This window comes from Salvelinus fontinalis, chromosome 33 (assembly GCF_029448725.1).
Source record: "Salvelinus fontinalis isolate EN_2023a chromosome 33, ASM2944872v1, whole genome shotgun sequence".
Classification (NCBI taxonomy): Eukaryota; Metazoa; Chordata; class Actinopteri; order Salmoniformes; family Salmonidae; genus Salvelinus; species Salvelinus fontinalis.
In genome coordinates this window covers 30,273,932-30,296,087 of record NC_074697.1, presented here as the reverse complement: position 1 = coordinate 30,296,087, position 22,156 = coordinate 30,273,932, and the positions used below count along the sequence as shown (strand labels likewise).

General features: G+C 42.3%; 2 protein-coding genes and 1 long non-coding RNA gene across 4 annotated transcripts; 1 reads left to right on the top strand and 2 right to left on the bottom strand.

The window, feature by feature from the left end:
- Positions 1-894: 894 nt before the first annotated feature.
- Positions 895-13,695, bottom strand: LOC129831982 (Na(+)/citrate cotransporter-like). Its single transcript, XM_055895672.1, has 12 exons — positions 13,472-13,695; positions 11,743-11,871; positions 10,575-10,711; positions 9,970-10,187; positions 9,596-9,770; positions 9,353-9,475; positions 9,006-9,218; positions 7,391-7,497; positions 7,124-7,245; positions 5,844-6,005; positions 3,037-3,174; positions 895-2,793 (listed from the first exon to the last, which is right to left on the bottom strand). Exons 1-12 carry the CDS (start codon positions 13,571-13,573, stop codon positions 2,668-2,670), a joined length of 1,752 nt encoding a protein of 583 aa, XP_055751647.1. The 5' UTR covers positions 13,574-13,695; the 3' UTR covers positions 895-2,667.
- On the top strand, positions 4,227-6,897 carry LOC129831985 (uncharacterized). The gene is made up of 2 exons (XR_008755849.1): positions 4,227-5,355; positions 5,452-6,897. It is a non-coding gene; the product is annotated as an uncharacterized LOC129831985 (long non-coding RNA).
- Positions 13,696-15,035: 1,340 nt separating the features above from the next.
- LOC129831983 (alpha-2-antiplasmin-like) lies at positions 15,036-21,828 on the bottom strand. 2 transcript variants are annotated; one of them, XM_055895673.1, is made up of 9 exons: positions 21,593-21,828; positions 20,401-20,474; positions 20,232-20,309; positions 19,833-20,139; positions 19,280-19,423; positions 18,336-18,524; positions 16,509-16,651; positions 16,025-16,229; positions 15,036-15,783 (listed from the first exon to the last, which is right to left on the bottom strand). In XM_055895673.1, exons 2-9 carry the CDS (start codon positions 20,461-20,463, stop codon positions 15,410-15,412), a joined length of 1,503 nt encoding a protein of 500 aa, XP_055751648.1. In that variant the 5' UTR covers positions 20,464-20,474; positions 21,593-21,828; the 3' UTR covers positions 15,036-15,409. The 2 variants fall into 2 exon arrangements, with proteins under 2 accessions (XP_055751648.1, XP_055751649.1); XM_055895674.1 differs by having other exon boundaries at positions 20,232-20,306.
- Positions 21,829-22,156: the final 328 nt, after the last annotated feature.

The window sequence follows — 22,156 nt, the reverse complement described above, 5'->3', positions numbered from 1 at the left end:
GGTCAGGGCGTGAGTTGGGTGGGTAATCTATGTTTTCTATTTCTGTGTTGGTTTCCTGTGTTTGGCCTGATATGGTTCTCAATCAGAGGCAGCTGTCAATCGTTGTCCCTGATTGAGAACCATATTTAGGTAGCCTGTTTTCTGTTGGGTTTGTGGGTGATTGTCTATGTATAGTGTTTTGTGTTCAGCACTATTTTCTATATAGCGTCACGTTAGTTTTGTTGTTTTGTAAAGTTTGGTTACATGTTCTTCGTTATAAATAATAGAAGATGTATTCATATCACGCTGCGCCTTGGTCCTCCTCTCTTTCTCCCGAAGACGATCGTGACTGAATTTAAGGTTACAATGGGTTTCTTTACATTCCAGGACCTGCTGTGAAGAACATAACTCAAGCATACAAAATAATACAATCAAAAAACTCTTGACATTCCTGCTGGCACAGCTCCCCTCCGTCTATATATTTAAAACTGCACTCTAAGTCACGCTCTGTAGAGCTAAGCAATGTCTTCAATCTATTTGAGAATAGGTCATTTCTTTATATATAAAGAAAGGTACACAGTGATCTTGGCTGCATTTAACAATGCTTCTGCCCAGACTGAAAGGTGGACATGCAACAGTAGGTTTTCACAATGTTCCTGGGAGGACTGCATTTCATGTTCGATTCTCCTTGAAAGAATTTGTCCTGGGTTAGTGGTCCATTTTTCAAGACAACCAACAATTTCCCATTTCATTATGTAACTAATGGCACATGGCTGAATGAAGTTATTAGGAGCAACTTAGGTTTGGTAACATTATGCTTCACAGGCAACACTAACAAAATGTACAGTTTTTTGTGTGAAAGTGATTGTTTTATATACACATAACAATTATGAAAAAAAATACATACTTGGTCCGTTAAGATGAATACATTTTTTATTTTCCTATAAGACACTGTACAGAGATGTATTTTGTCATTTGTATTACACTGGGCTGAACTACATTTTGTAACAAGATACTTTCAAGAGCTGTACAGTAATTAGTATTTTCATTTCGTATAGAGGTTCACCATTTTGTGGCTCCCTTTCACCTTGCATTGGTATCAGAAGTCTAACAGCACTATGGTGTGGTCTGCTAAATGAACTAAATATAAAAGTGTATGTAAAAATGGACAATTGCAAAGCAAGCAGAGTATTATTCTAATGAGCTTCGCCCCGAAAAAAAGGTTTTGTGTAAAAGGGACACAGCTTTGTCAAAATGGACTTTTCATAGCAGGTTTAGGAGGACTTACGCAGTAGGTTAGGAGAATTAACTTATTAGCAGGTTAGAAAATTAGGTTAAGCTGTATCCCATCTAGACATGACCCCGAAACAAGGCCAATAATAATACACAGTGTACTTTGCAGTTGAGTTTGGTATGTTCATTTTCACATATGCAGTCAGTGCATTCACCTAAGGTAGATAAACAACAACATATCACAGTCATAGCAAGTAAAACATTTCTGTAACCGTTACTGAGAATGTTGTTGCAGTTCGGGCCAGCAACTTGCAAATCTATTTCTGTATTTTAAAATACAAAATACATGTAATTTAATTAAATACATTTCAAAATACAAGTATTTTGTAGTTTATTTTGATACATTGATCTTTATGGTATTTTGTAATTGTATTCTGTAATTGTATTCTGTAATTGTATTTTGTAATTGTATCTTGTCATTTTTGCCCATCTCTGACTGTACATGCAAGCAGCCCAGACATTACCTTTGACATGTTGTCCATTTCAGAGGGTGCAATAGCAAGCACCATATACAATACACTATAAACTATATTACATCTCATAAATATACAACTTTTGATCAAGATAATATACCAATAATTCAATAAAAAGTATTGAATTACATATTATATTACTGTTATAACAAAGGAGAAACATCAAAGTGTCAGCACACAGTAACCATCGTACAGTATATTCACATATCGGAGTTTTCAATATGTTTTGCATTTTCCAGCCCCAATGATTCAAGTTTAGAAAAGTGTGTACAGAGGGATCTCAAGTTATACAGTCATACAGTATTCAAAGTTCAAATGGGGTCGGTAGTACAATGCACCATGTTTCACCATTGATTACGAGCAAAATTAAAACAAGTTAATATAAGACTATAGATGAGCAGAGAGCAGAGAAGATGACATTATTTGGTCATGGAAACATAGTTCAGAAGCTGTTTTGTGCAAATTAACATTTTATCAAAAATCTTAAACCCCAAATGGATTTCAACTATGGGTCTTGAGATATAAACAGACCAACAAATATGAGACAGAACCTTCTTCTGAGAGTGAGAAGTTGAGAACATGATAATGTGATGGAGATAATACTTGGGCATTTTAAATGGAACTGAACATACTCTGTATAACACATCACAGCATTAAAAGTACAGCAGTGCTACTTTTAACCTCATTCTTCTCTCCAGTTAAACTCATCCTCCAATCCACCCACCCACCCACTCATCCATCCATCCATCCTCTCTTTCCACAGGGTGATTCAAGTGTCCTTTGTAATGGAAGCTATGTGGCTTTTCTCCCAACAACCTAACACGACCAGTCACGTTGGTGCCTTTCTCGCCAGAGGTCCATGGCACATTAGGGGCCCTCTATGTGCATTCCTCATGGTGTGGACCGGGGCCCCTTGGTGCCCTCAAACACCAGTAGTGTTGGCCCAAGTAGGGAAGGTGTCTAGGTGGAACATGGCCCTGCCCCAGCTGTTGATGGCCAGAGTGATGCACAGGATGCCGATGATGTTCATCACTATACCTGTCCTAGCCTGGGAGAGAGCGGGGAAGTAAAATGAGGTGCAACGAATTTCAAGTTCTGTTAGCAATCATTCAAACAGGAGAAGGCAATCAAGTGATCTGTGGCCCAGGACAATTGTCCTCAAATTATTTGTAAATGGCACATTAAGAAGTTTCCTAAATAGATTTAGGATTTGTTTGCTATTATTTATTTTTGTTAATGAATAATAAGATAGACAATTCACTAGATTATATTACCATGTACTGTAACTCACCATGTCAGAAACCTTGAGGTAGCCGTATGAGAAGACGATAGCATTGGGTGGTGTGGCCACAGGTAGCATGAAGGCAAAGGAAGCACTGAGAGTACAAGGCACCATGACGTACAGAGGATTCATTCCAATGGACTGGGACTGAAATAAACACACAGACAGACACACATCTTTAGCTGTCTGAGCCTGGGCTGAGGAGGACACTCTTACTATGAGTCCCAAATGGCACACGTTTTCCCTACATAGTGAACTACTTTTGACCAGAGGCCATGCACCCTAGTCAAAAGTAGTGCACTATATATGGAATAGGGCGCCATGTGGGACGCATCCATAATGACAACACTCAAATCTGCTTTGGTGCTTTTCTGCTCCGTAATCACTGGCTCATAACACTATCTCTGATTTTAGTGTTTGTAATTCTAGGGTTCAAAATCGTCCATTAGGCGTGTGTAATTAAGATGTAATTCTTATGCATGCATGTTGTTTGGAGTCTAAGTCATGGCAGGCAAAATGGAAACGCACCACAAAAACGCATCCATAACGCTGTAGAACCACATTGTAATAGCAAAACATAGATTAGAATGTAAGCCTCGGTAGAGTTGAATATTATCCCCCAAAAATTCACACGACAGTAATTAGTTTGAAAATGATTACTGGCTGAGATTATTTTTCGTGTCATAATTCTCATCCCTCTGTCAGGACCTTCCTCAACAGATATAATGGATGTTATATCATATAGTTGGATTCATTTTTGTAGAGGTCTGGAAAGACAATACAGACATAAACCAAGCAGCTAGACACAAAAGCACACATCCTAGCAGCCTCTTTCCCAGACTTCACTGTAACTAGTAGTTGGTTCACTAACCCCATTTTCCTTCCTCTTCTTCCCCTCTTTCACTCACCCTTTTCTATGCTTATGTCATCTTCATGCACTCCTGTTGACTTTGACCTCAATAAATCCTTCTCTCTATACCCAAGCTTGGCACATTCCGGCATGGCCCAGCTTGGGTCCTCTCTGAGTGCTTGGGCACTGGGCACAGTGATACCATTCATCAGCGTAGATGGGGGTTGGCACCAGGACAAGCCACAGAGCTCAATTGGTGTGTTTGGCAGGGTGGCTATAGAAGGAGGGGCCCAGGGAAGGGGACCAAATATATTCATCCCAAATGACTAACAACTACAGGCCAGGGCAACCAAACAAGGACATGTAGGCCGGCTTCCACTGGGAGTAGTTTCAATGCTGCACTCCTATAGGGGAGATTTCTGATTGGGCTTACACTGGTAATACTTCACATCAAGGAGCTACAGTGTTCAAGCCATTGAAAGTACTGCTGAGGTATGTACTGTACGTGTCCGCGTGTCAGAGCAGTTTACCAGACTGGATAGCTATTGTATTCCTGCTTCCAGTTGTGTAATTGTCACGTTCCTGACCTGTTTTATGTTATTTTTGTATGTGTTTAGTTGGTCAGGGCGTGAGTTGGGGTGGGCATTCTATGTTTTGTGTTTCTATGTTTAGGTCACTTGTAATTAGCCTTATATGGTTCTCAATCAGGGACAGGTGTTTGACGTTTTCCTCTGATTGAGAACCATATATAGGTTGGCTGTTCACACTGTTTGTTTGTGGGTGATTGTCTTCCGTATCTGTGTTTGTTGCACCATACAGGACTGTTTCGGTTTGTTCGTTTATGTATGTAGTCTGTTTCCTGTTCGTGCGTTCTTCGTCTATTGTAAGTTCTCAAGTCAGGTCTGTCTACATTGTTTATTTGTTTTGTAGTTTATTCAAGTGTTTTTCGTGTTCGTCTTCGTCTTTCAATAATTTCATTATATATTTACAACCCGCTGCATGTTGGTCCTCCGATCCTTCTCTCCCCGTCCGAGGAGGAGGATGAACTAGACACCTGTTACAGTAATATTGTGTAGTAGTGTAGCATTGTGTAGTATTGTAGTATTGTGCAGTATTGTGGAGTATTGGAATAGTGTGTAGTATTGAATAGTATGGTGTAGTAGTGTAGTATTGTGTACTAGTGTAGAGTAGTATAGTATTGTAATGTAGTGTAGTATTGTGAAGTATTATGTAGTGGGGCTGTTACATCTGCTTCTGCCACGCCCTCTACTGCTCATCCTGTGTCTCCTTGACCTGCCGCCACTCCCCAGTGCTCTCTCCCTCTCTCTCTCTCTCTCTCTCTGTGAGATTGTGTGGGCGGAGACAGGTGTGCTGGAGTCAGAGCCGATCACCACCAGCTGCAACCAGTTCCATATTCAAGACCTCTACAAATACTCAGTCCTGCCACTTCCACGCTGCCAGATCGTAATTTCTGCTCAGTCAGTCTACGGTTCTAGCCGTTTATTACTATTCAGATCCTGTTATCCTGTTGTGCCTGTTTTCCTTGACTGATGCTGTTTTCCTCTCCGCTATAGTTCCGTTTGCTCTGACTCTGGTCCCTGTCTCCAGTCCCACGTCTCGTCATCCTGCTACTCTGTCCTGGATTCCCCACTCTACAACTCCCTTGGATTCCCCTCCGGACCTGCTTACCTTGTCTCAACCCCTCTCGCTCCAGCCTCAGCCTCCGGACCTGCTTACCCTGTCTCAACCCCTCTCACTCCAGCCTCAGCCTCCGCACCTGGTTTCCTGCAACCCGCCCGAGCTTCCCCTGATCTGCACTCCATCTTCCCCCTGTGTTTCAATTAATACCTTGATTACTTCATCCCAGTCTCCTCGTCTGAGTCTGCTCTTGGGTTTCCCTGTTCCACTTCACCTAACAAGGACCTAGTATTGTGTTATTAATACAGAGCTGTGTGTTGAGTCTTACCATTGAGGCGAGGACAGGTAGGAAGAGAGTGGCAGTGGCCACATTACTGGTGCACTCTGTGAAGATGGCGATCAGCAGACACAGGATGATAGCGATGGCCCAGGGTGGGATGGTGTGGAGGGGAGTCATCTGGTCCCCCATCCACATAGACAGACCTGACTCCTGCAAGAGCATGTACAAAACCATGCAATCAGTGTCAAACAACCATGGCACTCTTATGGTGTCGGATACATAACCAGACTCACATACATCTACCCATGTACAGGTACTGTAACTACCAAAATAAAGGAAACACTTGAGTAAATGAAGCAGGTGCTTCAAAACAGTTTTGGTTCCTGAATTAAATAAGCAATTAACATCCCATCATGCTTAGGGTCATGTTTAAAAATGCCCAGTTGTCCATTATTTTGGCTACCATGGTTAGAAGAAGAGATCTCAGTGACTTTGAAAGAGAGGTTTCAAAGGGGCATACGGGTTTTAAAGTGTGTGTGTGTATTTGTGTTTGTATGTGTCTCAGTCACTGGAACTCAACCCAATTGAACACTTCTGGGAGATTCTGGAATGGCGCCAGAGACAGTGTTTTCCACCACCATCAACAAAACACCAAATTATTACATTTCTTGTGGAAGAATGGTGTCGCATCCCTCAAATAGCTTTCCAGACAATAGGAGAAACTATGCCAAGGCACATTGTGCTCGTGGTGGCCTAACGCCCTATTAAGACACTTTATGATGGTGTTTTGTTTCCTTTATTTTGGCAGTTACCTGTACATACTGTGTACAGTATGCAAAAACAGAAAGGTTGATTTTAGTGTAATTTAGTGGCTAAGTAAGCAGCTAATATGTCACCTGTGTCATCCCACATTATATGCCCTATGTTTCATCGTACTTGGGAAGTGAACAGGGTGGAGCTGTGTTGACTAATCAAAAATGTCCCTTTGTCACAATGATCCTGATGAAATATGGGATGATTCAGTTCTCCGTGAGGATCTGACTTTTTTGGTTAAAAAGTTTCTGTGGAAAGCGAATAAAGATTATACCGTAGAGATATAGAATTTTAATGTGAGCCAGTTTGCTACAGCAGGAAAATAATCCTGCAGCAACAGGAAATTCATTATTATGTGGATTATAATTCATGTACATTTTTGTAGGGGTTGATACATTTTTCGTATAAACTTCAGAAGCTTTTTTAAACCTCAAATACACTACAAGTTTTACATTGCCAGGATGTCAGGAAAGTTCCCCTGCAACAGTTCCCCTGCAACAGGCACTGTCTCTCACCTCGCTGCCCTTGGCCAGGGCGAACCCTCCCCCCAAGAGGAGAACAATGCTCCAGGGTAACTTCTTCTGGGCCACCTTCCAGGTCAGCAGAGCTGGTGTGGGGTCAGCTGGGCGTTGGTGCTCTGTAGAGAGGTTAACAAATCACTGTTACAGACATGCGATTGTAATGGTCTTCAAGTCTTCATATCCTTAGATACCAAAGTAGCATACTCAAGATCAGGTACCATGCTTGTTACATTTTATGTGTTGTTTAAAAACATGGTTTACCAGTGTCAAAGCTTTGGGACCTCCTGCAACAGAAGCGTGGGGGCTTGGAAGGCAGGACGAAGAGAAGGACAGCGATGAACACTGCCACTGTGGCATCAGTTACATATCTGGAGGGAAGAATAGATAAAGATAGGGTGGTTATCTGTCAGCATTCAGACACACATTTCATGTTTCTTGCTTATTTTTTCCTGTGAAGTATTGAAGTATATGGAAAGTGAGATACACCACATGACCAAAAGTATGCTTGTCAAACATCTCATTCCACAATCATGGGCATTAATATGAAGTTGGTCCCCACTTTGCTGCTATAACAGCCTCCACTCTTCTGGGAAGGATTTCCACTAGAAGTTGGAACATTGCTGCAGGGACTTGCTTCCATCCAGCCACAAGAGCATTAGTGAGGTTGGGCAATGATGTTGTGCGATTACGCCTGGCTCACAGTCGGCATTCCAATTCACCCCAAAGGTGTTCGATAGGGTTGAGGTCAGGGCTCTGTGCAGGCCAGTCAAGTTCTTCCACACCAATCTCGACAAACCATTTCTGTATGGACCTCGCTTTGTGCACGGGGACTTTGTTATGCTGAAACAGGAAATGGCCTTCCCCAAGTTGGAAGAATGTCATTATATGCTGTTGCATTAAGATTTCCCTTCACTGGAACTAAGGGGCCTAGCCTGAACCATGAAAAACAGCTCAAGACCATTATTCCTCCTCCACCAAACTTTACAGTTGGCACTATGCATTGGGGCAGGTAGCGTTCTCCTGGCATCTGCTAAACCCAGATTCATCCACCGGACTGCCAGATGGTGAAGCGTGATTCATCACTCCAGAGAACACGTTTCCACTGCTCCAGAGTCCAATGGCGGCGAGGTTTACACCACTCCAGTCGACGCTTGGCATTGCACACGGCGATCTTAGGCTTGTGTGCGGCTGCTCGGCCATGGAAACCAATTTCATGAACCTCCCGATCGACAGTTCTTGTGCTGACGTTGCTTCCAAAGGCAGTTTGAAACTCGGTAGTGAAGTCACCCGTTCTGTGAGCTTGTGTGGCCTACCACTTCGCAGCTGAGCCGTTGTTGCTCCTTGACATTTCCACTTCACAATAACAGCACTTACAAATAGCAGCACTTACAGTTGACCAAGGCAGCTCAAGCAGGGCAGAAATTTGACGAACTGACTTGCTGGAAAGGTGGCATATGACAGTGTCACGTTGATAGTCACTGAGCTCTTCAGTAAGGCCATTCTACTGCCAATGTTTGTCTATGGAGATTGCATGGATGTGTGCTCAATTTTATACACCTGTCAGCAACGGGTGTGGCTGAAATAGCCAAATCCACTAATTTGAACGGGTGTCCACATAGTTTTGTATATATAGTGTTTAATTGGTCAATGTAATGTTTTTATTACGGTCTCAAGTCTTCTTTGTATTGATTAGGGCTGCATCTCAAATGGCACCATATTCCCTTTATGGCTCACTACATTTGACCAGAGCAATATGGCCCCTGGTCAAACGTAGTGAACTATAAAGGGAATAGAATGCCATTTGAAAAGCATACTAGGCCTGTGAAATATGCTGTGTATGTACAGTGTAGTATGTATGAACAGTAAAGGGCCGTACTCTGCATCAGCATTGAAGATGTATGTGGCCCAGCCTGCCACGAAGCCAGGATCTCTGGTGAACCACAGAACCACCAGACAACTGAACAGACCCAGCACACTCAGCTCTCCAAAAGACATGGAGCCCAGCTGACGATGCTGCTCCTTGATCACATTGTACACAGCTATCTCTTTCTCTGTCTTCACTGCCCCACAGCCCCACGTCTTCTTAAAACTGGGAATGGAGGGAGAGAAAGGGGTTAAGACTTAAAGGGTCACTTCAGTAGTAAATTGAATTCAGTAGAGTGATTCAAATGAGGATGATCTCTGACTGAAAGATAAAACATCATATTTTGATCTGAAACTCACTTGAATCCCATAAAGACAAACTGCAGCCAGAGCCAAGCCAGGGTCAGCATCAGAATCATGTTGGGGAAAGCAAAGCCGAACCAGGACGCAAAATTGATGACATCGCCATTGTTAGGAAACAGCCTGAGGGAAACATAAAATATTATTAACATTAACACATAAAGAAAAAGATGATTTGAAAGATACATGATTTGAAAGTACTGAAATACACTGAGGACACAATGCATAGCTGAAGGTACCCACTGATTCATCTGTCCCTTGAGCACCAGGTTGGGGCCAGTCCCTGTGAGGGTGGCAGTGCCCCCGATGCTGGCAGCGTAGCACACACACAGCGTCATGCCCTTACACATCTTCTTCTTGTCTGCAGCCTCCTTACGCCGGATAGCCTCCACAAACGGGTCTAAACAGGTCACCACAACTGGACAAACATAGTCCAAATAGGAACGTTAACATAGCATAAATAGTCTCAAAGCAAACATTTGCAATGCACACTCCTCATATATATGCTCTATAATAAGCTTACATGGTCCCCGAGCTCATTCAACGGATAATAAACTCTTTCATTAAACTCACAAATGAACTGTTCATTAATTTGTCGTTCTCTGCTGAGTGCTCACCATGTCCCTCTGCCTGTTTCTCCGTCTGTTTGCTGTCAGTGGGGTCCTGAGGTTGGGGGTTCTCCTCAGTACTGAGGTTCACAGGCATCTCAGTCTCTGTGTAGTTGTTGAGCTGCTCCAGAACAGCCTGGACGATGGGCACCATCATGGCTGTGGTGGCTGTGTTACTGATCCACATGGACAGGAAGGCTGTCACCCCCATGAAGCCCAGCATCAGACTGGAGAGACAGGAAACCATAGAATGTGGAATATGAATATTCTGTAACACTTTACTTAAGGAATAGCATACAGGTTAAATGCTTTATAACTTGTTATAAGCATGTATGAGCTTTTAGAATGTCTTAAGACAAAAAACGGATAAGTTAAAAGGCAAAATACACTCTGACACAGAGAGAGTGAAATGTTGGGTAATATGTCCTAATCATGTATAATGGCAAGGTTAATACAATATTATATACTGTACCTGTAGATAGTCATACAGATTAACTGATTTCCCTTCTCTAGAGATAGATATATTCCCAAGAATAGCAAGGGATTTGTATTGATGGGTTAGTTAGTTAGCTAGTTCAGTCAGTCAGTCAGTTAGTTAGTTGAGGGTCACTCACAGAGCGGGGCGCACCCCTACAAAGAGCAGCACTCGGAGGGCAATGCGTTTGTGCAAGTTCCAGTGCTCCACTGCCACCGCCACCATCAGTCCTCCCACAAACAACATGTTGGTGTCCTTCAGGTACTGCATACACACCTGGAAGACACACACAGATAAGTGACTCATGGGTCCACAGTGTATTTGTGTAAGCATATACAAACATCTACCAATACTGTAAACAATGTGCAGACACCATTGTGAAGTATACTGAACACAAATATAAACACAACAATTTCAACGATTCTACTGAGATACAATTCATATAAGGAAATCAGTAAATTGAAATAAATTCATTAGGCCCTAATTTATGGATTTCACATGACTGGGCAGGGGCGCAGCTATGGGTGGGCCTGGGAGGGCATAGGCCCACCCACTTGGGAGCCAGGCCCACCCACTGGGGAGCCAGGCCCAACCAATCAGAATTAGTTTTTCCCCACTTTATTACAGACAGAAATACTCCTCAGTTTCATCAGCTGTCCAGGTGGCTGGTCTCAGACAATCCCGCAGGTGAAAAAGCCGGATGTGGAGGTCCTGGGCTGGCGTGGTTACATGTGGTCTGCGGTTCTGAGGCAGGTTGGACGTATTGCCAAATTCTCTAAAACAACGTTGGAGGCGGCTTATGGTAGAGAAATTAATATAGAATTCTCTGGCAACCGCTCTGGTGGACATTCCTGCAGTCAGCATGCCAATTGCACGCTACTTCAAAACTTGAGACATCTGTGAGATTGTGTTGTTTGACAAAACTGCACATTTTAGAGTGGCCTTCTATTGTCCCCGGCATAAGGTGCGCCTATGTAATTCATGCGGTTTATTCAGATTCTTGAAATGCCACACCTGTCAGGTGTATGGATTATCTTGGCAAAGGAGAAATGCTCACTAACAGGGATGTAAACAAATTTGTGCCCAAAATTTGAGAGAAATACGCTTTTTGTGCATATGGGACATTTCTGGGACCTTTTATTTCAGCTCATGAAACATGAGACCAATACTTTACATGTTGCGTTTATATTTTTTGTTCAGTATATATTTAATATTAGTAGGCTATTATAGTACAGTTTCATTAGACAGTTTTATAGTAGTTTCATTCATCATGTTATTGAGATGGCTTGAAATAGAGGCTGTCTTACATCTTTGGACTGCATGATGCCAAACATGGGGAAGAGGACAGCAGGGAGCAGGGCAGTGACAGCCAGCGGTAAGGCCTCTGTACACCAGTACACTGCCATCAGGATGATCACATAGGCACATGCTGCCTCCTGCACAACACATACATAGGATCCAACAGGTCACCAACAGGTCAGAACATCCAACACACCACAACACCTGGGAAGGAACACTGCTGGCTCATACAGATGCAATATCTTAATTTGACCCTGCTTCTCACAACAGGAAATGTTAATTATTATCTGAATTATAATTCATATACTTGTTTTTAGGGGTGGATACATTTTTTGTCAGGGCAAGTCTGACATTTTAAAGTGGAAATTACAAACCTTAGAAGCCTTTTCAAGTCTTGAATATACTACAATTTGCATTTCCTTCTGCGCAGGAATATTCTCTGCGACAACAGTGTGATCAAATTTAGATAGCAGATCTGTACTGCTGTTAGTGACAGGAAAATTATATGACACAAAAGTCACATTATATAATCCTAAATTGGAGAGATGATTGGTACTGAGGTATGTTGATTGGGGTTAAAGATCACTCTGTGTTGTAGTCCATGGCAGCACCTGTTAGTCTCTACTGTACACTGATCAGTCCACACGTATTACTCAGCAGTCCTCTATGATGCATGTGAGTGTGTGTGTGTTTTTGTGTGTGTGTGTGTGTGTGTGTGTGTGTGTGTGTGTGTGTGTGTGTGTGTGTGTGTGTGTGTGTGTGTGTGTGTGTGTGTGTGTGTGTGTGTGTGTGTGTGTGTGTGTGTGTGTGTGTGTGTATGACAGATTAGGTACGATTACGTAGTTAGTATTGATTCTGATACACTGAAACTACACACCAAGAATTAGACAAAGATAACATGCTTATAGCCCCATGCGTGAGAACACATGATGCAGTGGTGGCAACACTAGGACCGAGTCTCCGCTTCGGTGGCATGTAAAGTATATGTTCCAAATGGCACCCTATTCTCTATGTAGTGCACTACTTTAGACTAGGGGCATGGTCAAAGTAGTGCACTATAGTGAATAGGGTGGCATTTGAAGAACCTATGGCAGGAGGATTCAGTGTAACCAGTGTTCCCACGCTGGAGATGACCTGCCATATAGGGTTAAAACAACAGCATTAGACTACTGTCTTTGACACAGTCTCAGTGCACAGGGATGATTGGCGGCAAGTAACCTAGTGTTTAGGAACGTTAGACCAGTAACCGAAAGATTACTTGTTCAAATCCCTGAGCTGACTAGGTGAAAAATCTGTCTATGTGCACTTGAGCAAGGCACTTAACCCTAATTGCTCCTGTAAGTCGCTCTGGATAAGAGTGTCTGCTAAACAAATATAAAAATGGTTCTACATAGCTTCTGCCATGCTGCAACTCACTGTTAAGGCTGCATCAACAGGTGCAAGGCTGAACAAAACTTATGCAATGACTAAATGTCTCTCAACCACAGAATGCAGTTAGACCTGCTTCAGTACCTTTTCCAAAAAGTGTCTAATTGAAGGTTTAGGATCAATTTAATTATACAAACATCTCCGTAATAAAGTAAAGTATTCATAAATTACCAACCACTTTTGCATTTTACAAATCAAACAATATAATTAAACAACAATATAAAACCGCTTTCAAGATACATCAAATATATTTGAAACATAAAAACGTGTGTATGAATCTGTGCAAAACAAATGTGACAATTGACATACCTTTGTTCCAATGACTAAAGGCAGCGGGAGAAGAAGTAACGGGGTAGAGAATAGAACAATCTCATTCTTCAGATTCCGAAGGGATTTCAGAAATGCTGCCATCCTATGACTTTAGGAGATGCAGAGGCAAAGAAAGTTGGAGCACTAGGGACGGTCGTTTTACTTCGAGCAGGTCGGGGGAGGGGAGGAAGTGAAAGGGGGAGTCCCGCAGCTGATAATAGGAGAGGGAAGAGAGCTCACGAACATATAATGATGGGAGACAGATGGAGAGAGAGAAGGTTAAACCTAGATCTAATGGTGGTGGGATCCTGAACACCTTTACCACAACGTGTTCAATAAACATCAGTTCACATTTTCTTTCGGAGAGATTAAACAATCAACAACAATTATGTAATCTCAATATTTATTATCTAATTTTATTGTACCTTCGATTATAGCTTTTTCAAATGGAACTGATAACTCAAATTCTGACAGAGAAATGAAACCCTGTACTAGCAGTACACCTAAAACATATATTTTTAAAGTATGAGCACAAAAATTAACAGAAATTATAAACTTAAACTTCTTTACTCCCTAAAACTGATAGTGTTTGCAATTGTAGTGTCATGCTGTTCAGTGACCTTTCCCTGTATAGTCCTTTGGGTCTGCACAGACAGCAGTAATGATAATGTTCCCTTTGGTCTCCAAAGCTCTGTGGGTTATGACCCAGTATATGGGCTTTCCACTATCATGCCCAGTCACATTTCCGCTTCATTTGAAGCCAAGTCTTACATGTTATTACAGAAAATGCCATAACTATTTGGACAAGATTCCATTTTTTTGTGCTTAGTCATTGCCCTTATAACATTAAAACATATGGAGTGTACCATATGTGTCATTCTCAAGATTAAACTTTATCTTAGTAGTAGCTCATTGAGATTGCGAGAGGCACAACAGAACATGCAGAAGATAGCCTACTGTTTTAGAGCGAACTAGCTCTATAGACAAACTATATGAGATATATGAGGTAATTGTATCTGTCCGGCGCAATACTTTATTCCAATCAGTGTTTTATTAGTTACAAATTATACATATTTTTCCCACCACATAAGGTGGGATCCAGGATCACTGACTAACCCTGAGCTGATCTCAAAGGATCTTATATCGCCACCTTGTGGGTTTTCTGATTAGCTGCAGTTCAGTGATCATTAGGTCATTTGTTTGCGTACCTGGATTTGTGTGGCATGATTTGAATTCTGAAAATACCAGAATTTAACAGTAAATAAGGGAATAAGCACTTTGTAATGTTTGTGAAGATTATTGTGTATGTTTAAGTGCGGTAAGTAACAGTAATGATATCTTTGTATCTCTAGTCTACAACCACTGGCTGAGTGCTTGACCTAAGTAACAGAAGCCCATTAAGACAGAATAAGCTTGACATGAAATGATAATTTGTTCATATACATTTGTTGGTTTCTTCTAATTTAGACGTACAAAATCACTACAGAGTTGACCTAAATCATTGATAGTACATTACATTATGGAAAATGTATGAATCAGGGCAAAAATGTCCAAAACTCACATAGGATTTTGACATGTTTAATGTAGCCTAATACACAATATTGCATTTTCATGATACATTTAATCCAAAACATCAGATAGAAATACTAGTATTTTTAATCAGCAGTAAACTTCATTAGAGAATGTGGGGCACCTCAGTGTGTTGTGTATTTAAAATTAAAATAAAGAAAAAATAAAAAAGTATTTGTATTTTTAAAAAAAAGTTTCACATTTAGAAAAATGGTTACATTTCAATCCAGCTGACCATTTGAATAACTTGGGCTGTTGTCATGCATCTGAGTTGCTCATCTGGATTTGCTTCCTCTCTGACAGACAGCGGTACAGTTCAAGGTCAATAGATAATGGTCTTAATCTCCCCTCATTGAATGAGGTTTCGGCTTACTTGGGTGGCCCACCAAAAGAGTGACTATAATGCTTGTCATTCTTGTCATTCTTGTCATCAATGGGGTAGTGCACTTTATCTAGGTTGGCAGACCCTCCACTACTCTGCATAGCAGGAGCTCCAGGGTTAGGGTTGGTGATGACGCCTAGGAAGACTGGTGCTTGTGTCTTATCATCCATGAGGGCAAAGAAGAATGGCTGGTTGAGACTAAAAGAGGGGTTGGACCGTGAGATGACCAGGCTGGTAGCTGCAGCAGCCTCTGCTCCCTCCTCAGAGATCTCCATACTGGACTTGTGCTGCACACTGGACACCAGCAGAGGCCCCTCAGCTATGGCAGCCAGGTTGGGACTAGCAAACAATTCCCCCATACCTGAGAATATAACAAATCACACACTTAAGTATATGAGAGTGGCAGTTCTAAACTGTTCAACAGACAGCTTCTGCCAGTAATTAACATTTTTGATGAAGAATAAGATGGACAATTGTTTTTTAAAATCTTTATCTCACCTTTCCTTGTGCTTCAAGCCTTATTATCTACAGTATGAATGTTTTCACTAGTATACCTACCTCACATATTCATCTCGTCTGCTTATGGATCCTCTACTACTTACCAATGTTGGTCAGAGCCTCCTGCAGGTCCTGGCTGTAGTCCAGTTTAAATTTGGGCAGCTTGACCTGCATGGATCTCTCTCTGGGCAGGCGGTTGTACAGGTCAGAGATGTTGAGCTTTGCTGTGAGGGCTGACACGTTCACCTGGCCATTCATCGGCATCACTATCAGCAGGCTCATCTGATTGTTGAAGGGGAAGCGAGCCACCTGCACAGGAAGACGAGGACAATTATGAAGTGAGCTAATATAGTGTGCAACAATTTTGTGACTCAGGAAAATAGGAGGGTGAATAGAGAAATTCCAGAAGAGAAAGGACAAAAGGAAGACAATATGTCATAAAAAAGGAGGCAAATACCATTTGGGAGTCATATCTTAAATATAATATAGCATACAGGTATGTACTACATGTAGAGAGTGATGGATGGTGAAAGTATGAAAAACATAAATGGTCAAGCAGGAGGGGACAAGAGGGAGTGAGAGTCTTACCTGAGCCTCCAGATCATTATCGATGAGTAGACTCAAGGGGTATTTGGGCCCCATCATCATGTCAACATTGACCATGTGCTTGTCATCAACGTAGAAGACATCTTTGGAGGTAAATCGTGGGTCGAAGCGAGCCTTCCATTCTCCTGTTTAGGACAAATGGGTGATTACAGAGATAATATTAGAAAAAAGCATTTAAGGACAGACAGACTGATAATGCCAGACATGAAATACACTGCTCAAAAAAATAAAGGGAACACTTAAACAACACAATGTAACTCCAAGTCAATCACACTTCTGTGTAATCCAACTGTCCACTTAGGAAGCAACACTGATTGACAATACATTTCACATGCTGTTGTGCAAATGGAATAGACAAAAGGTGGAAATTATAGGCAATTAGCAAGACACCCCCAATAAAGGAGTGGTTCTGCAGGTGGTGACCACAGACCACTAATCAGTTCCTATGCTTCCTGGCTGATGTTTTGGTCACTTTTGAATGCTGGCGGTGCTTTCACTCTAGTGGTAGCATGAGACGGAGTCTACAACCCACACAAGTGGCTCAGGTAGTGCAGCTCATCCAGGATGGCACATCAATGCGAGCTGTGGCAAGAAGGTTTGCTGTGTCTGTCAGCGTAGTGTCCAGAGCATGGAGGCGCTACCAGGAGACAGGCCAGTACATCAGGAGACGTGGAGGAGGCCGTAGGAGGGCAACAACCCAGCAGCAGGACCGCTACCTCCGCCTATGTGCAAGGAGGAGCAGGAGGAGCACTGCCAGAGCCCTGCAAAATGACCTCCAGCAGGCCACAAATGTGCATGTGTCGGCTCAAAGGGTCAGAAACAGACTCCATGAGGGTGGTATGAGGGCCCGACGTCCACAGGTGGGGGTTGTGCTTACAGCCCAAAACCGTGCAGGACGTTTGGCATTTGCCAGAGAACACCAAGATTGGCAAATTTGCCACTGGCGCCCTGTGCTCTTCACAGATGAAAGCAGGTTCACACCGAGCACATGTGACAGACGTGACAGAGTCTGGAGACGCCGTGGAAAACGTTCTGCTGCCTGCAACATCCTCCAGCATGACCGGTTTGGCGGTGGGTCAGTCATGGTGTGGGGTGCATTTCTTTGGGGGGGCGCACAGCCCTCAATGTGCTCGCCAGAGGTAGCCTGACTGCCATTAGGTACCGAGATGAGATCCTCAGACCCCTTGTGAGACCATATGCTGGTGCGGTTGGCCCTGGGTTCCTCCTAATGCAAGACAATGCTAGACCTCATGTGGCTGGAGTGAGTCAGCAGTTCCTGCAAGAGGAAGGCATTGATGCTATGGACTGGCCCGCCCGTTCCCCAGACCTGAATCCAATTGAGCACATCTGGGACATCATGTCTCGCTCCATCCACCAACGCCACGTTGCACCACAGACTGTCCAGGAGTTGGCGGATGCTTTAGTCCAGGTCTGGGAGGAGATCCCTCAGGAGACCATCCGCCACCTCATCAGGAGCATGCCCAGGCGTTGTAGGGAGGTCATACAGGCACGTGGAGGCCATACACACTACTGAGCCTAATTTTGACTTGTTTTAAGGACATTACATCAAAGTTGGATCAGCCTGTAGTGTGGTTTTCCACTTTAATTTTGAGTGTGACTCCAAATCCAGACCTCCATGGGTTGATACATTTGATTTACATTGATAATTTTTGTGTGATTTTGTTGTCAGCACATTCAACTATGTAAAGAAAAAAGTATTTAATAAGAATATTTAATTAATTCAGTGTTCCCTTCATTTTTCTGAGCAGTGTATAATTGTGAATTGAGTATATAGATACTATGACAAACCTTTGAAGTGAACAGCATTGATGAGCATGAGAAGCAGATTGGGTGGCAGACTGGTCAGGAAGTCGGTCACTTTTCCATTAGTGGCCCTCTCTACCCACTCGTTGACCTCAGCCAGCCCTTCCAAGGTCACTGGCTCTGAGTCATATACATCCTGAGACTGATGAACAAACTCTGGTTTGGGCTCAAACCCTGAAATAGACATCAAAAGACTCTTTCAATAATGTTATTGTGAAGTCATAAAGTCAGTAACACATCAGTACTTTCTTATATCTGGCCATTTGAAGTATTGTTTCATTCAATGTCACTTGTTTGAATTTCTGTACACTCAAGCCTAATGTGTGTCTATTGTCTTTATCTTCCTTCAATTTCCAGATCCGTTTCCTTTATGTTCCATTAACTTCCTAACCCTCTTACTCAAGTAAGCAGTGAAGTGTTGGGGTCAAGTCCATTTCAACCCCTTACCTGCAGTCAAATGACCAAATCGCCCTCTGGTGGCCTCATGGGTGGAATGTTACTCATATTTTTTATTATTTCATAATCAATGCCCATTATTTTGTCGAAAACGTTGAAAATCCGGTGTTTCCATGTGAAATGATTTTGTTATACTTCACTCTTCTGTGATGTATACGAAGTGTAATATTGGGACGCAAACTCAAAATTACATTTCAACTCCATATCTGACATTGTACAGGTGTCGTCTTCTTTTTTAAGCCTCTAACCATGTGTGTGAGGTGTATACTTTTGTTTCAAAGTAGATTTGTTTAAGAGTACCAAGAAACACTCTATGTGATCCTGACACTGCAGTAATTAAGAAATAAACAAAATCCTAATTCCAAATGTTCCTCTATGAAAAGCATTGAAGAGAATTGCAATTTCAGGGTACTTGCTGAATTGACTGAAATTGAAATGGAATTGACCCCAACCCTAAAGCAGTGAACACTGACCTGGTTGCAGGTAGAGGCGTGTAGCCACTTGCAGGTCGCTCTTGCGGAGGCGTTGCAGGAAGTTGTGTAGAGACATGTGGTAGCAGGGCAGAGTGTCACCATGGAGATGGTGCATCAACAGCTCCTCTGTCTCATTCATGGCTCCTGTGAGACATACATAGACATGATGATGATGCAACATGCTGCAGCTTATTGATTGTGTTATTGATTATTGGACTGCAACGTTGAGTGAGCTAGCACACAAGCATTTAGCTGCACCTTTTAATCCTGCTCTAAACTGTACACGTGACGAATCCAATTTGATTTGAGCTCTCAACATTTACAGCAAACAAGTACCTAATAGGTTATGTTGAGTCTAAATGTCCTCTGGTCTAAAGTAGTATACTATATAGGGAATAGAGTACCATTTGGGACAGAGCAAAAGAGGTAGTGATGCTGGTATCGTAAACCATGCCAAGTACAGTTGATACTGAAAGAGCATAGATGCACACCTACATTTCTAAAACTTTTTAATCACTCCTAAAAAAAACACCAAAAACAGAACATGTTATACCCAGAGCCAGCTGGGAGAGTGCCAGGGATATGCTGAGAGGGGATATGATGACATTGGGCTGCTCAGGTCCTGTCTTCATCTGGCCCAAGAGCTTCATGCCCAGCCTCTGGATGGCACGAGCTAAGGCCTGCCTGGATTTTGGCCTGCGGGCCTGGGCCCTACAATTCCCATCCTGCTGCTGATTATCCTCCTCAGACGAGCTCCCGCCCCGGGCACTGGTCGTCACGAGGGGAGGAGGGGTGCACATATATGAGGTGGGACTTGTGTTTGGAGGCTCCTGTGTACTAGGGGCTGAAGTCCCTGATTCCTGGAAGAGTGGATTGTGTTGGGTTAAGAGAATGTAGAGTAAAAAGGCACGTGGAGGGTATGAGAGCTGTGTATTCTGCTTTGGCAACAGACCTCTTTAGGGTGGCTGGGCATCAATGGGATGAGAGGAACCAGAGGGAATGGAGCATCATTTGACACCTCTCCATTCTGCTTGAAGGGAAAAACAGTGATATGAGAATGTTGCACATCTTTCAGAAAAAGCAGTCACGATTGATGTTGATGATTAATTTCAGTGCTTTACAGTTAGTCCTTGTCTGCAGACACAGAACAACAGGAGTGATAGTAGATGAAGGTCCATGTCCATGAACAGCCAGCCTGAAACAACAGAGGGTAACAAGCTATTACCCAATAATGCTGGCCTATTCAATTCCTGTCAATGGAATGAATTACAGTTGAAGGACGACAGCAAACTGACATTTAGGCTAGATAATCTAGTCTTTCGCAATGACAAACAAAAACTGTTGTATCAACTTCTTTAGTATGGTACAGCAGTGTATCTCCTTTTAAAATAGAAAATATTACAAAACAGACTATTCCCTTGAAGAAACCATGTATTTACTGAGGCATATCATACAAAACATTCACACCTGTAGTTTAACATAAAAAATATATATGTTTTACTTAATTTGTGATGCACATTTAATTTAGAAGTACACAATCCCATCTCTCCCTCTCTATATGGCACCTGGATTCTTAATTTAAACAGACCACCTGAAAGATGGTGACTCAGTACAAACAGTAACATTTTGGGCACTCTTGCTCTGGTAACGCTGGTTAGCAAGACCAGCAGCTGGTAAATCAAATCAAATCAAAATCAAATCTATTTATATAGCCCTTCTTACATCAGCTAATATCTCAAAGTGCTGTACAGAAACCCAGCCTAAAACTCCAAACAGCAAGCAATGCAGGTGTAGAAGCACGGTGGCTTGGAAAAACTCCCTAGAAAGGCCAAAACCTAGGAAGAAACCAGGCTATGAGGGGTGGCCAGTCCTCTTCTGGCTGTGCCGGGTGGAGATTATAACAGAACATAAATCTGGTTAGTTGAGAACACCAGCTAGCTATACTATGCGTATCTACATAATGGCAAGCCTTGCCACAAGTACACACTGAGGGGAATTACTTTAATACTTTATGACTAAGTACATGAACTACTTGCTATTTCTTCATAACAGACCAAAAACAAGAAAACATTTTAACAACTGTTGGCAATTGAATGGAAAATTAGGTGATATTTGGTTTAAATTAACACATATAATCAAGGGGCAACCTCAAGTGTTACACTATTACTATAATTATAACTATCACTTACTATTAGGCCTCCTACTATCACACTGAGGCAAAGGTTTAGCTGAAACATTATGACTTGAATAAATGAAAGTGTAAGTCAGTTAAATCCTAAGCCATAACATAAATTCCCAAATGTTCGATCTTACCTTGACAAAATGAAGATGGGAGACCTGCTATCCTGTCTAAAAAGAGATAGCGACATCCACACTAAACATGCAATGGCAGAATTCGCATTTGCAAAATACTGGCAGTTGCTCAGCAGGCTGTTAAATTTCAACTTTCATTGATCTGTGCTTCATATATGTCACTACTTGTTTGTAAATGTAAATATTGAGACCGATTCAGGGGTCAAACAGTGAGCCTGACAGAGCCGGACACTTTGAGAATCAAAGCATACTGGTAAATCTGCAGAGTGAAACACCAGGACTAGCTGTGAAGCAACACGTCATGGCTTGATTACATTAGTGAGTTGTAACAGTGTTTGTGTGGGACAATAAAAGCAGATAAAAAGTAATGTGGATGGAATCACTGATTCCTAATTTACAATTGTACGTACAAGAAGTAACCATCTGGGTATGGGGCAACTCCAAACCTGACAAAATCTGAATGTTGATACACTGCATAAGACAAATCTTTTTACCACTCAACATAAACAGTAGGTGTTATCAGATCACTTGACTGCAGCTAAGATGACAGGCATTTTTCTACAA

Excerpts from the sequence above, each read along its gene's own strand:
- LOC129831982 (XM_055895672.1), bottom strand. The coding sequence starts at position 13,573 with ATGGCAGCATTTCTGAAATCCCTTCGGAATCTGAAGAATGAGATTGTT. Across the intron at positions 9,219-9,352 it reads TTTGTCTTTATGGGATTCAA|TTTTAAGAAGACGTGGGGCT; the intron begins GTGAGTTTCAGA and ends CTCCATTCCCAG. Across the intron at positions 7,498-9,005 it reads ATCTTCAATGCTGATGCAGA|ATATGTAACTGATGCCACAG; the intron begins GTACGGCCCTTT and ends TCTTCCCTCCAG.
- LOC129831983 (XM_055895673.1), bottom strand. The coding sequence starts at position 20,463 with ATGGACATGGACCTTCATCTACTATCACTCCTGTTGTTCTGTGTCTGC. Across the intron at positions 18,525-19,279 it reads ACGCCTCTACCTGCAACCAG|GGTTTGAGCCCAAACCAGAG; the intron begins GTCAGTGTTCAC and ends TGTCTATTTCAG. Across the intron at positions 16,652-18,335 it reads CAATGCTGTTCACTTCAAAG|GAGAATGGAAGGCTCGCTTC; the intron begins GTTTGTCATAGT and ends TGTCCTAAACAG.